The 14,908-nt window shown below is 39.9% G+C and overlaps 1 protein-coding gene across 1 annotated transcript; it reads left to right on the top strand.

Annotated features, from left to right (window-relative positions):
* The first annotated feature begins 503 nt into the window (after positions 1-503).
* Tdrd6 (tudor domain containing 6) lies at positions 504-13,031 on the top strand. The gene is made up of 5 exons (XM_047559205.1): positions 504-6,555; positions 7,953-8,080; positions 9,041-9,130; positions 12,128-12,191; positions 12,988-13,031. The coding sequence occupies exons 1-5, from the start codon at positions 504-506 to the stop codon at positions 13,029-13,031; spliced, it is 6,378 nt and encodes a 2,125-aa protein (XP_047415161.1).
* The last annotated feature ends 1,877 nt before the right edge of the window (positions 13,032-14,908 follow it).

Here is a 14,908-nt window from a genome sequence, read left to right as displayed (position 1 = left end):
GTTTCCCTCCGGGAACTCCAATGGCTAGCACCGTACTTGACACGCAGAGCTCAATCAATAGTAATTGGAAGGACGTACAGGAAGTAACTTTCTGGTTCAGTCCCCACCACTGCCCTTTGCCAAGACTTCACACTGAGTCCTCCAGAGTCGAAGGTGCTCTGACAGAGGCCGGCTGTGTTCCAATCCTCACATCTCGGCCTCCTGAACGTCTCTCGAAGCTCCTTCTCCTTTGCCCCAGCCCCCAAGTCTCCTTTCGGTAGCGACCACTCCCCGCGGCCGGAAGCTGGGCGCCGCCACGCGCTGCAAATGCCTGCGCGGCAACCGTGGCGGTTGGTCCGGCCGCCGGGTTTTACCTGTCCGCAAGGGTTCCTGAAGCACCGCGTCCGGCGCGTCGCCCAAAGGGCGCCTTGCGCGGCGTCTTTCCCATTCTTTAGAGTCTTTGAGCTTGGTTTGGTGGGTCTCTGCTTCCCGCGGTGCAGAGGAGCGCTGGTTGCGTGGCAGAGATGAGCTCGACGCCCGGGCTGCCGACGCCCGGGGCCTCGCTGACCCTGCGGGTGTCCTTTGTAGACGTGCATCCCGAGGTGATCCCGGTGCAGCTATGGGGACTGGTGGGCCAGCGGCGGGACGAGTATGTGCGGTTGAGCCGGGAGATCCAGGAAGCTGCAGCCACGCGCGGCCCATGGGCGCTGGGCGGCGCCACAGCCTCGCCCGGCGAGCTGTGCCTGGTGCAGGTGGGACTCCTGTGGCACCGCTGCCGCGTGGTCAGCCGGCAGGCGCAGGAGAGCCGCGTCTTTCTGCTGGATGAGGGCCGCACCATCACGGCCGGCGCGGGCTCGCTGGCGCCAGGGCGTAGCGAGTTCTTCCACCTGCCCTCGGAGGTGCTGGGCTGCGTGCTGGCCGGCTTGGTGCCGGCTGGCGGCGGCGGCACCGGCGGGGGTGAGCCGCAGCACTGGTCGTCCAGTGCTGTGGACTTCCTTAGCAATCTGCAGGGCAAGGAGGCGCACGGTCGGGTGCTGGACGTGCTGCTCCAACATCGCCTGGTCCTTCTGGAGGTCCCGGCTGTGTTTCAGCAGATGCAGGAGCTCGGCCTGGCGCGGCAGGTGCCAGACAGTCTCTTCCGCTCGCTGCTCAAGCGCTACCTCACGACTGCAGGCGTGGGTCCTGGGACCCCGGTTCTTCCGCGAGTCCCACCCAAGCAAGAGCAGCCTGGCCTGGATTACTTCTATCCCCAGCTGCAACTGGGCGTGACAGAGCCCGTAGTGGTGACCCAAGTGTGTCATCCCCATCGCATTCATTGTCAACTCCGGAGCCTCTCGCAGGAGATCCACCGCCTCTCTGAGAGCATGGCGCAGGTATACCGGGGTTCTCTGGGGACAGGGGATGAGAACTCTACCAGTGCTACCTGGGAGGAGAGGGAGGAGAGCCCTGACAAGCCAGGCTCTCCATGTGCATCCTGTGGATTGGATGGACATTGGTACAGGGCACTCTTGCTTGAGACTTTTCGACCACATCGCTGTGCCCAGGTACTTCATGTAGACTATGGAAGGAAGGAGTTAGTGAGTTGTAGTAGCCTTCGGTACTTGCTGCCAGAATATTTTCGAATGCCTGTGGTGACCTACCCTTGTGCCTTGTATGGACTCTGGGACGGTGGAAGAGGCTGGTCTCGGTCACAGGTCGGTGATCTGAAAGCGCTGATACTGGGCCAAGCGGTGAATGCAAAGATTGAATTTTACTGTTCCTTTGAGCACGTGTATTATGTCACCCTGTATGGAGAAGATGGGATTAATCTTAATGGTGTTTTTGGAGTACAGTCGTGTTGCCTTGCTGACCGATTCCTTCAGAGCCAGGGGACAGAGGAGGAAGAGGAGGGAGAAGAACGAGACCCAGTGCTACAGTCTCAGTCCCCTGCAGAAGAGGTGGATGAAGAGGTTTCACTCCCAGCCTTAAGATCTATCAAGTTGAAGATGAATGCTTTCTATGATGCCCAGGTAGAGTTTGTTAAGAGCCCTTCTGAGTTTTGGATTAGGTTGAGGAAACACAACGGCACCTTCAGTAAACTTACGAGGAGAATGTGCAGTTTCTACTCCTCTGCCAGTAAGCTGGATGGTGTGGTTTTGAAACCTGAACCTGATGACCTTTGCTGTGTTAAATGGAAAGAAAATGGCTATTATCGGGCCATAGTCACCAAATTAGATGACAAGAGTGTGGATGTGTTCCTAGTTGACCGAGGCAATTCAGAAAATGTGGACTGGTATGACGTAAGGATGCTGCTTCCTCAGTTTAGACGGCTACCAGCCTTAGCTCTGAGGTGCACCCTTGCTGATATTTGGCCTTTGGGGAAAACTTGGAGCCAGGAGGCAATTTCCTTTTTTAAAAAGACTGTACTCCACAAAGAATTGGTCATTCATATCCTTGATAAACAGGATCATCAATATGTTATAGAGATTCTTGATGAATCTAGAGCAGGGGAAGAAAACATTAGTAAGGTAATTGCTCAAGCTGGATATGCCAAGTATCAGGAATTTGAAACAAAAGAAAATATTGTAGTAAATGCCCACTCCCCAGGGCATGCTTCAAACCATTTTATTGCTGATAACAAAATATCTTCTGCCAAGAAGGTAGAAGAACAGAAAGCTGAAAAAGAGAAAACCAACTCTGTTTCAGAAGCTTTGACTGATACAACAGTTGTTACAAATGTTTCAACTGGACAAGTTGAGCAGGAAAAAGAGAAAAAATCCCCTGTTTACTCTCCCCTTACACCAAATTTCTTGAAAATTAAACCAGGCCCTTCTTATAAGGAAGAGCTGGAAGTTGGAAGTACAGTAGAAGTCAAAGTGTCTTATGTTGAAAACCCTGGCTATTTCTGGTGTCAACTGACCAGGAACACCCAAGGACTTAGAACTTTAATGTGTGATATTGAGGACTATTGCAAAAATACCACAGCTCTTTACCAGGGAACCACACCTGCTTGTTTGGCAAAGCGATCAGCAAGTGGTAAATGGTCCAGAGCTCTGATTAGTGGGACCCAATCTTCAGAGCATGTCAAAGTAACATTTGTAGATTATGGAGACAAAGATACCATCTCTGTGAAGAATATTTATTCAATTAGTGATGAGTTTCTCAAGGTTAAAGCTCAGGCTTTCAGGTGCAGTCTTTATAATTTAATTCAACCAACTGGTGAAAATCCCTTTGTTTGGGATGAAAAAGCAATACAAGCTTTTAGTGAATTTGTAGATAGTGCATGGCAAAATAATCTAGAATTAAAATGCACAATATTTGCTTTGGCCTCAATACATGATGAAGAACTGTTTAATGTTGTGGATTTGCTAACACCCTTTCAGAGTGCATGCCATTTTTTGGTAGAAAAGAGACTAGCAAGACCAGTAAAACTTCAGAAGCCTCTGGAGTCTTCTGTTCAGCTACATTCCTACTACTATTCTACACATGATATGAAAATTGGTAGTGAGGATTCAGTGTATATAACACATGTTGATGACCCCTGGACATTTTATTGCCAGCTGGCAAGAAATGCAAATATTTTAGAACAGTTGTCATGTAGTATTACACAGTTAAGTAAAGTTTTGCTGAATTTAAAAACATCTCCCTTGATTCCTGGAACCTTGTGCCTTGCCAAGTACACTGATGGAAACTGGTACAGAGGGATAGTAATAGAAAAAGAGCCGACTAAAGTATTCTTTGTTGATTTTGGAAACATTTACATAACAAATGATAATCTGCTTTCAATACCTCGTGATGCCTACGATGTTTTACTTTTGCCCATGCAAGCTGTTAAATGTTCATTGTCTGATATCCCCAATAATATACCAGAAGAAGTTACAGCATGGTTTCAGGAGACTGTTCTAGATAAGTCATTGAAGGCCTTGGTCGTAGCAAAAGATCCAGATGGACGGTTGATTATAGAACTATATGATGACAGTATTCAAATTAATGCTAATATTAATGAGAAGTTAGGGCTACTCGGCTACAAAAATCGAACCAGGAAGAAAAAGAAAGAGAGTGAAACACTTCCCTCTACACCTGGAACTCTTGAAGAAAACAATGAAAACATGACATCACCCACAGAATATATAAGTAAGATAGGAGAGAACAAATCATATAGTGTGGAGATGTTGGGAGAAGCATGCAAACCTAAGATCAGCTCAGCATGTAAGGAGCTCAAACGTCTACAAAGTTCAACAAAGACAAATTTAGTCGCTCTGTATCAGGACTCTGTGGGAAACAAAAATAATCAAGTGTTTTCATTACCAAGAGAAAAGAAAGAAGAAATTTTTGCTGAGCCATCTGTGAAAACCACAAAACCAGAAGCCACTCTTCCAGAGAGAAGAATAGGAGATGTTTGTAACAAAGATTTGCCTCTAAAATTTTGTGAATTCCCACAGAAGATGATAATGCCTGGTTTTAAAACAACTGTGTATGTTTCACATATTAATGATCTTTCAGACTTTTACGTTCAACTAACAGAAGATGAAGCTGAACTCAATCGTCTTTCTGAGAGATTAAATGATGTTAAAACAAGGCCCCAATATCATGCAGGGCCACCTGTGCAAAGTGGAGATGTGATATGTGCTGTTTTCCCAGAGGACAACTTATGGTATCGGGCTGTAGTCAAGGAACAACAGCCCGATGACCTTCTCTCTGTACAATTCATAGATTATGGCAATGTTTCTGTGGTTCACACTAACAAAATAGGTAGGCTTGACCTGGTTAATGCACTGTTACCAGGATTGTGCATCCATTGCTCTTTAAGGGGACTTTGGGTTCCTGACATTGTCAACTCAAAGGAGATAGTGCATCACTTTTCCCAAAGGACTGATGAGGCTCAAGTAAGATGTGAATTTGTTAAATTCCAAGATAGATGGGAAGTTATTCTTGCTGATGAACGTGGGATCATATCAGAAGATATGATTAGCAGAAGTGCTTTGAGTGAAAAATCTCAAATAGGACTTTCTCCCCAAATAGTTAAAGGGGACTGTTCAAAGTCTGGTAAGAAATCCAATGGTGACACCTTAGTGTTTCTTAACTGGTATAATCCAAAAATGAAGATTGTGAGAGCTTATGCCACTGTGATAGATGGGCCTGAGTATTTTTGGTGTCAGTTTGCTGACACCGAAAAACTTCAGTATTTAGAAGCAGAAGTGCAAACCAGGGCAAAGCAAGTAATAGATTGGAGGGATTGCATCACATGTCCTCATATTGGAGATCCTTGTATAGTACGATATAGAGAAGATGGACATTATTATAGAGCACTTATTACTAATATTTGTGAAGATTATCTTGTATCAGTCAGGCTTGTGGACTTTGGAAATGCTGAAGACTGTGTGGAGCCAAAAACACTCTGGAACATGCCCTCTGACCTTTTGTCGGTTCCCATGCAAGCTTTTCCATGTTGCCTTTCAGGGTTTAATATTTCAGAAGGTATATGTTCTCAAGAAGGAAATGATTATTTTTATGATATAGTGACAGAAGACGTATTGGAAATAACAATCCTAGAAATCAAAAGGGATGTTTGTGATATCCCTTTAGCTATTGTTGACTTGAAAAGCAAAGGTGAAAGTATTAATGAGAAAATGAAGAAATATTCTAAGAGTAGTATGGTCAAGAGTGAGTTACCATATGAAAGAAATGGTCCAGAGATAAAAGGACCCCTGGCAACCCCCAGTCCTGATATTGGACTTAAGAAAACAAGTACCAAAGCTGTACAAGATAAAACATTATATGTGGAACCACAGACAGATGAACTCACTGAAAGAATTGAAAAAGAATTAAACATTATTGAAAACAAGTCAAGTAAATTTTATGACCTTGGAACTGATAACATTTTTGAAGTTTTTGAAAACTCTTGCAAAGATCAAATTGGTGCTGAGGTACTGGAAGGTGATGTAGAGTGCCGTTTTGTTGACAAAGCAAAGTTTAATGATAAATACCTAATTACAGGATTTAACACATTGTTACCACCTAATGAAACAAAGGAGATGCTCGAATTGAATTCACTTGAGGTGCCACTTTCCCCTGATGATGAATCAAAAGAATTCTTAGAACTAGAATCCATTGAGTTACAGCATTCTCTAGTCGGGGATGAAGACAAAGAGGAGCTAGGTCTGGTGCCCCCAATTGTGCCTCTCTCCCAAGGTGATGACACGGAAATCGCTCTGGAACCTTTCACAGTGCAGCTTCCCCTCGACTGTGAGACTGAGACACAGCCAGAACTAGAACTACCCACAGCCCAGTTGTCTCTGGATGACAACACAAATCCTTTGTCTTTAAGAGTTAGTCAAAGAGTCCAAGAATCGAAATGTGCAGAGGATATGAGAAGGTCAAGTGTGGAGTCTTTTGATGACCAGCATGGGGTACCATTGCATCTACATGGAGAGAATTGTGATCCCAAAATGCCCGTTGAAATGAGTATGTTAGAAGAAATTCCAGAATGTAAAAACAAAAACAGGGGTGCCATTTCATCATTGATACCTTTGTTCTCTGAAGAAGAATCCAGAGACGGAAGGAAACACAATAATGCTTCACCACATCACACCTCGGGTAAGGAGACTTGTTTTCTTTCACTTTAGGGTTTAATTTAGTGTCTTCAAAAGTTCCAATTTATTTAATTATAATTCAAAAATTTTTTCATACCAGGGATTGAACCCAGGAGCGCTTAACCACTGAGTCATATCCCCAGCCCTTTTTCTTTTTATTTTGAGACAGGGTCTTGCTAAATTGCTAAGGCTGGCTTTGAACTCATGATCTTCCTTACTCAGCCTCCTGAGCTACTGGGATTATGATCTGCACGTGGCTCTTACTGGTTTTAAAGAAAAGGAATTAATTATTATATTAATTTCTTAAATTGAGTTTTTGGAAGAAAGATTAAGCAGAGAAGTGAATCAGATTTGGTTTTTATGGAAGGGCATTTTAAACAAGAAAAATTGGTTGTGGAATCAGTGTAAATTAATGTATGCTAAAATATTAATTTTGAGTTTAAAAATAAAATGCTTAAAAGCTATGTTTCCAAAAGATAAATCACATTTAAAATGTAAGAAAATCATCTTACTATTACCACCATGCTGCACTTTCTTCTTCTTTTATTTTCTTTGTGTCTGTCTGCATGCATTTATAAAAACTAAATGCAGATCATACTGCCATACAGTATTGAATCCTGCATTTTAATCCCATAAAATGCTTTCAAAATATTTTAATTGCATGGTACAGCATCCTGTGGGTGTGTCTTCTCTGGTGTGATAATTAACCTTTTATTAACTATTTATTCCCATTGTCACACTGTTCTAATAACACTAGCTCTGTCGTACTGTGATACAGATCTGCTTGCTGGCAACATGTGGTTTTGTTGTAAGAATGGCTATTGTAACCATAGACAACACCCACTGGTAGTAGAAGTCCCATTTTCAGTAGTAATTTTCAGTGTTAGAAATAAAATTTGCTGGGTGTGGTGGCACACACCTGTAATCCCAGCGGCTGGGGAGGCTGAGGCAGGAGGATTGCAAGTTCAAAGTCAGCCTCAGCAATTTAGCCAGGCCCTGAGCAACGTATTAAGACCTGTCTCAAAATAAAAAATAAAAAGGTCTGGGGATGTGGCTTAGTGGTTAAGTGCCCCTGGGTTCAATCCCTGGTGGAAGGAAGGAAGGAAAGAAGGGACAAAGGGAGAAAGGGAGGAAGTAAGTAAGTTTGTTCACATTACATCTTTCTGGTGTTTTCTGTTTTGTTTTTTAGGAAATTGATAGGGATTATCTGAGGAGGCAGCACTGGAAGGATTTAAAATATTTAAAATAAAATTGAGAAAAAGAGCTTATTATCACCACATAGTGATTACATGATACCGATTATATAGGAATAACTGTAGATTTGAAAAGTACTTTGCTTGTGTATCTCACATTAAGGAATCAAGAGGTATACCTTGAGTCTTATTCTATTCAATTTGGCAGCTCAACCACCACGGAACACCTACACTCTGAAAGGATTTTCTGTTGGGTCCAAATGTGTTGTGTGGTCAAGTCTAAGAAATACATGGTCGAAATGTGAGATTTTGGAAATAGCTGAGGAAGGCACAAGGGTAAGTGAGCTTTTTTATTTTATCTCAAAATGCACTTGCAGATTGTTAAGGAATTTCATAAACTAAAGAATACAATTGGTAGATGTTTACCTACTTGTCCCCTTGGTAATTTGATGTAATAGGAAGTCATTTTAAATATTCATCTGTAAGAATCCTAGCAAGAATCATTTTATCTCCCATAACCCACAAATCCTATAGTCCCAAGTTCCACACATTGCACTTCTTCTCTCTTTTTTGGAACTGTTTATACCTAATGCCTCTACATTAGGTGAGTTCCTTATTTCACAACTACCTCACTCTAATAATCTTTCATTTGATTTACTTCTGGTCTTCCTTCAATTCATTGTCCACACTGCTAGTATGAAGTTGGTCAAGGCAAATCCGACCACATCATTTTTGTACAAAATTTTTTAGGGACTTCCATTTGATTGTGTTTTCCCTGCAATCTGAAAACCACCAGTACCAGAATCACCTGGTGTGAATTTTAAATTGTAGATTACAATTCCATTTTTCCTGTATTCCCACCCATTCCCAAAATGGTTAATTCCTATTTAAAGATTTACTTTAGGTATTACCTCATCTAGGAAGCATTCACTGAAATTGTTTTCTAAATGTCCCTGTATCTTCAGACACCCGCTTCAAAAGAAGAGCTTTATGCCTTACATACATTATATTCTTGCACATACACATATGGGAGCAGACCTCTTGCTGCAGAAGTCTGAATGTCTCACTCTGTTTTTCTCCACTAAATTTTGAACCTTTGAGGTCTAGACCTTATTCATCGTTGATCTTCAGGTGTTTACTCAATATGTGTTTGAATTGAAGGAGCATTGAGTTTGAAACATAAGATTGAAGTTGGTTTAGTACAATTATTTTCATTATCTTGTGAAATGTTTCATTTTAAGGATTACTGTGGAACATGAGTCACCACTTTTTATTAAACTTTGTTTTCTCTTGTAGGTTTTGAACCTTTCCAATGGTGTGGAGGAGATAGTGAACCCTGAAGACGTTTGGAATGGCATACCCAAATTGGACAGGAGTCCATCTGAGGTATGGAATTTTGTAAACAATTAATGAGAGCTCTGTAACAAACCATTTCTAAAGCTTGTGTGAGGAAAAATGAAGAAAAAATTACTGTAAGAACAACAGTTTTAAAAAAAATAACAAAACCAGTGTTTTTGAACTTGATGCCAAGTTTCATTTTGGGAGAATTAGTTATTTTTTTACTCCTTGATTTTCACTTTGAGGTTAAAGAATGCAAATTGTTTGGTGTCCATGACTCTTATAAAATAAACATCTTTGATGCAAAAAAATCTGGGGAATATGGCAAAATTTAAAATGAGGAAGTAACAATCACCTGTAACACACCCATTCAAAGAAAAATAGGGGTATAAAGTTGGTTTTTCTGGGGCTGGGGATCTAGGGCAATTGGTAGAGTGCTTGCTTAGCATGCACAAGGCCCTGGGTTCAATCCCTAAAAAGAAAGAACATCTTCAGTTGTTTTTTCTTTTTCTTTGAATGAGTATTTCTTTTTATAATGAATGTACATATTTCATCTATCTATTTTGGACACAGTTGATTTTACAGTGCCTATAGTTCTTCATTTAGGACTATATGGTGGACAGTTTCTCTTGCTGCTATAATGTTTCTGGGCATTTGAATTTATCCTATTTGCTTCATAATCTCTGTTTGATTGATCCAGTATCTGATCATCTCGGTGTTTGCATCTGCCTGATGTCTTTTCCCCAGGGAAAGGGTCAGTTTTTTCTGGTTCTTTGTATGTTGGGTGATTTTGAATTATATCCTGAACATTTTGAGTCTTTTGTTGTAAGACTTGGGTCCTGCAAAAATCTTCTGGAGACTGTTACGTTTTTATCGTAGCAGGTGATTAACCCAGTCAGGTTCACATCTGTCTCTCCTTCTGTAGTTGATGGTTCCCATGTCAGTAAGTTCCACTTTCAAAGCCTTGACCGTATTGTTCAATGCACAAGCTACTCAGCAGTTATTTTGGGACTTGACACTTTATGCAGTGGCCAGTGGCTTCCTTGGTTCTCTTTTGCCTAACATAGCTCAGGGGTGATCCCAACTCCTTTTCTCTCTGAGATTTCTTCCATACTTTCTGACTCCCAGGGTTCTCTTTTATGCAGCCCCCAGAGGCCTCCTTTTTGGGTCCCCTGATCAGAAAGTACATGTGTTTCCCTCTGATCAGTCCTGCAGTTCTGTTGGGAGTGATACAGATGAGAGAGAGAAAATAAGAATTCCTTCCTCCTGCTCTGAAGATGACAGAAGCCCTTTTCCTGGTTCTGTTGCCCAGGGGACAGGGTTCCTTTCACCTTTTCAGGCATCTGCATTGCCACTGGTGATCACCTGGGCTACTACCCTCAAGTAGGACCAGAAGACAAAATAAGGGGGAAAAAAACCAGAGGAATTTCCCACCCCTTCCCTATTTTATAGCATTCAAGGGCCCTTTTCTCTAATTTCTGGCTAGAAATAGGAAATTTCTCTCAGTTTTGTAGTCCACCCCAGCTGGGCAGTTTTAATTCATCAATTCTCAGGTTGAACCATCAGACAAAGAAGTGACAAAAGAAGAAAAAAAGAAGCCTGTCAAACTCACCCCTATTGTGAGGTATTATTCAACTTTTTACTTTAGATGTCAGTCTATCTGTTCCTGTTTGGTTTTGAGAGTTCTCAGATGTTTTCTTTTTGAATTCTGCCCCAAACTTCATTTGTAATGAGTCAAAGAGAGGCTCTGGTATGCTTGCTCAATCTCAGCTGTAACCATAAGGCCACAAATGTATTTAACAGTTGCATAGCATTGCATGACATTCATGAGCCATAAAGCATCATACTATTTCTCCTAGTGTTGGATATTTAGTTCATTTAAAAATTTTCTCCATCAAAAATCATGGAACTTCACTTCTTTGTGTCAACTCCATTATTGTTTCCCTATCAAAGGTGACAGCCTGCTATACTTTTTTTTTGCATTGATATTTACTAAAACTTTCTTTTATATTCTGATTATCTCTATTCATTAATTTTGAAAAATCCATAGCCAAAGACATATTCATGTACATACAGGATTCTAGTTGGATAAAACACTCTATATATGCCAAAGAGAAAAAACCATTTAGGACGATTTAGAACTAAAGTGCATATGTACATATTTAAGCATTTAAGTACATACGTATGTATTATTCAGGTGCATACTTATCCAGTTTAAATAGTGTATGTATTTAAAGTGGATAGTTTATGTCTACTTTGTATGCACACACATATATTTACATGTATGTGTATGTATGTATACACGCATACACACACACACACACTTAACCTCTGGCTTTAAGCTAGTAAGCAAATATATAAAAACTACTTATGAGTAAGGCTTTCTAATTTTTGATTTGATTATTAATGAGATTTAAAAGAACCATTTCTCGAATTTTGAGGTAGCCTTAAATAAGAATACACATCTTGTAATGAGATAGTTTTCCTTAAAAAGTGAATATTATGAGGTATTGAATTACATGAAACTTTTTTATGACACATTAAATCATTATGATCTGTGTGTTTTTCTGATTATATTTTTAAAGAATTCTTAAAACCTGATCTATTTCATTTGTCATAAGAAAATGTCTCAGGAATCAGTTTCTGTATCACATCAAGTGTGCCCATGATGCTTCTAGTATTGAAAGGAAGAGCAGAGGAATATCTCTCTTCACTGGGTCGTTAATCATCTGTGGTGCTCAGTGCACAGTAGTGGCCCCTTGAGCATGATGTCTCTCCTTCCCTCACCAAACACCCAAGTCATCAGGGGTCTGGGAGCTGAAGCTTAGAAAAGGGTACCAGGGGAGATGTTCAGAGACATGAGTATTTGAAAAGCAGAAAATGTACATGAGGTGATTCTTCACTCTAAAACAAGATTGTCATAATTTTAATAAAAATACATTTTGTTTACCTTTTTCATGGCTTATCTATGGTCCTTATTCTGATTTGAACTACTTTGTACTTTCATGTAAAAATTGGTTATAACTCAGAGTTTCCTTTTGTTAGGCTGTATTCCACACACTGGGAAAAGATCTTTACTTCATGTCATCGGATGATACCACATTTAAAGGTACCTCATCTTTTTAAAACAAAATACTTATTACCCTACATTGCCAAGTATTTAAAGACACCTTCATCCTGACTATGTCAATTTTCTTGAAAGATAGTAGCACAGTTTTTGTTTTGTTTTTGCAGGAAGGTTAGGTAAAAAATGTTTAAACATGTCTTTGGGGTTAAAATATCCATAAGGAAGATAACTTGAAATGTCAGAGGAATTTATTGAATTAATCTTGAAAGTTAGATTGTGGATCTGGCAAATTCATATTTTAAAGGACTTAAGGGATTTTTCTCAGGGTTAATTATGTTCAAATGATTTCTGTAGGTTAATCTTTTATAATTTATTCCTGGACTTTTAGTTTATCTATATGGTAGAATTCAATTTATTGGATGTTCTCAGTTATTACACATTCCTGTTCATAAAGAACTTATTTGTTCTTAGAACTGAGGCACATTCAGAATGAAATCAGCTCCTGGTGTCTTTAGTATTATGTGAAAAGCCACACACTAATTGAAGAGAATGAAGTCCTATTGGTTGTCAACCTTGTTAACCTCATTCTAGCAAAGTACAAAATATATCCATTTTATAATCTTTTAAAGAAACTTTGATAATAGGTATAGTATGAGAACCAAAATATTAAAAATAAAATCATTTCTACAGGAATAATATTATCTGTAGTGATTAGAACTCATCTTTGCCTTGGCCCCCTTTTAGAGAACATTAACTTTGTCATTGTAGAACTCATGTAAAAAATTGTCTTGTTCTTAGGTTTCTTTCTCAGCTTAAGGTTTTTCTCATCTTGTTTCAGAAAAGGGGTCAGGAGGTGATATGGATTTAAGTATGGATCCATAAGTGTGACTGGTCCGAAGCTGCTCAAGAACAAGTGGCATGTCACCCAGACCAAGTATGTCTGAGGAAATGAAAGGCATGTAACCACAAGAAGTTGTCATTCTTGAAAACTGATATGTATCGAAATCAAACTAGGTCTCAGGTTGATGGTGCAGGGGGTTTGTAGTGGGATTCTATATATATATGGCTCCAGGATCTTTCCTATGCCTTGAATTATCTTGTGTTTTTATTCAGCTGGGAGGATTTATTTTGCAAAACAATCCGCTAACACATCACTCACATTTCAAAGGAACTGTTGGTACCTTTTCAATATTGTGTTTACATTAACATAGAAAAATATAGGTCCACAATAAGAACATTACACGATGCTACTTAGGAAGATGACTTTGTTAGCAGTTTCTCCTTCAGAATTTCTTTTTTTTTTTAAATTTTAAAGCTTTGCCTTGTCTGTCTTGTTAAACATTTAACTATTATTCTGTTTGAATTTGGAAGTATGCTAATATGACACAAGATTTGAATAAACTTTATCCTTAAAGCCGTGGTGGTCTCATTTCATTTCATCTGTGGTTCCATCTCTTCTCCACTATAATTGGAGAGTGGGGGAGGCTTAGTGATATTAAATGTTAGCTTTTAGGTATGAGTCACTCAGCTGGAACTTTAAAAGGCATTTCCCCATTTTAACATCAGCTCTGAGGGACATGTTAATATTACCCAGATTTTATAGGTGAGAAAAGTAAAGCTTTTGAGAAAAAGTTAGATAATTTGCCCAGGTCAATTGGGAGTCTCAGAGGTTTGATCAAACTCAGACTCATCTAACTCCAAAGCCTATGCATTGGAACATGGTTTTGTATGGGTCATATACAGATCCTAGCTTTGGAAACAGATCTTAGTTAAATGCTGCTTACTAGTGTGGTTTGGGTAGGTTATATAATACCTTTGAGTCCTCATCATCTTCATCTGTAAATTGTTGATAATAAAACCTTTCTTGCAGAGTTTTTAAGATTAGACATAATTTATGTGAAGTGCCCAGAAAATTCAATACATGTTCAATAAAATCAATAAATTCAATAAATCCTCTTTCCTGAAAAGTACTCAGTATACACTATGCTGTTTATTTTTTAACCTTAACTCATGGCTGATATTGTCAGCAGTTATTTTCTCCTTCCAGCATCTTCATGTGCCACCAACAAAGGATTGTTAAAAAAAAAGTACTCCTGAGTAAGAGGTCAGTAGGAATGTTTGTCCATTTGTGAAATCAGTAAGGAGAAGGTTTGCCATATGAGAGGGAAGAAGGTACATGGATATGAAACATAGTCCCTGAGGCCTAATGGGAAGAGTGGGAATTAAGCACTTTAAAAACTGAGTGCCATTTCAATAAGTAGAGAGGAGAGGGTTTTGCATTAAAAATAACCGAGGTAGATGAATTATTGCCTGCTCCAAGATAAGGAGTGTAGTAAACGAGTGTGGAATTACCAGGAGAAAAGGTCACAGAAGACACATCAGGGCCAGATTGTAGAAAGGTTTGTTTCAAGGTGAGTTTGACCTATCTTGCTAGTAAACATTTTTTAAATAACTTGAATGACTATAGGGAAGGAGAATTCAAATTTCTCAAAATGAATGATTTTGTACCTTAAACCACTAAAGTTGGCCTGAGGTGCCAAATCAGGACACAGTTACTTTTTAACTGGGTAGAAGAGCTAGGGATTGAAGTATCAACCAGACTCAATACCGATTTCCCTTGTTCACACAGGTTAAATTAAAATTCTGGAAAATTTCTAGAAACATCATACTGAGACCAAAATATTCACTTAATGAATGAGCAGCATGAAGTTTGGTATCCCTTAGGAAACAAAATCATTTTCCATGATTCCCAGATGTAT

This window comes from Sciurus carolinensis, chromosome 7 (genome assembly GCF_902686445.1).
Source record: "Sciurus carolinensis chromosome 7, mSciCar1.2, whole genome shotgun sequence".
NCBI lineage: Eukaryota > Metazoa > Chordata > Mammalia > Rodentia > Sciuridae > Sciurus > Sciurus carolinensis.
This window is presented reverse-complemented; position numbering and strand designations above follow the sequence as displayed.

Bases quoted from the DNA above. Each gene is read 5' to 3' on its own strand.
- Tdrd6 (XM_047559205.1), top strand. From the start codon at position 504: ATGAGCTCGACGCCCGGGCTGCCGACGCCCGGGGCCTCGCTGACCCTG. The intron at 6,556-7,952 runs GTAAGGAGACTT...TCAATTTGGCAG, and splicing joins TTCACCACATCACACCTCGG to CTCAACCACCACGGAACACC. The intron at 8,081-9,040 runs GTAAGTGAGCTT...TTTCTCTTGTAG, and splicing joins TAGCTGAGGAAGGCACAAGG to GTTTTGAACCTTTCCAATGG.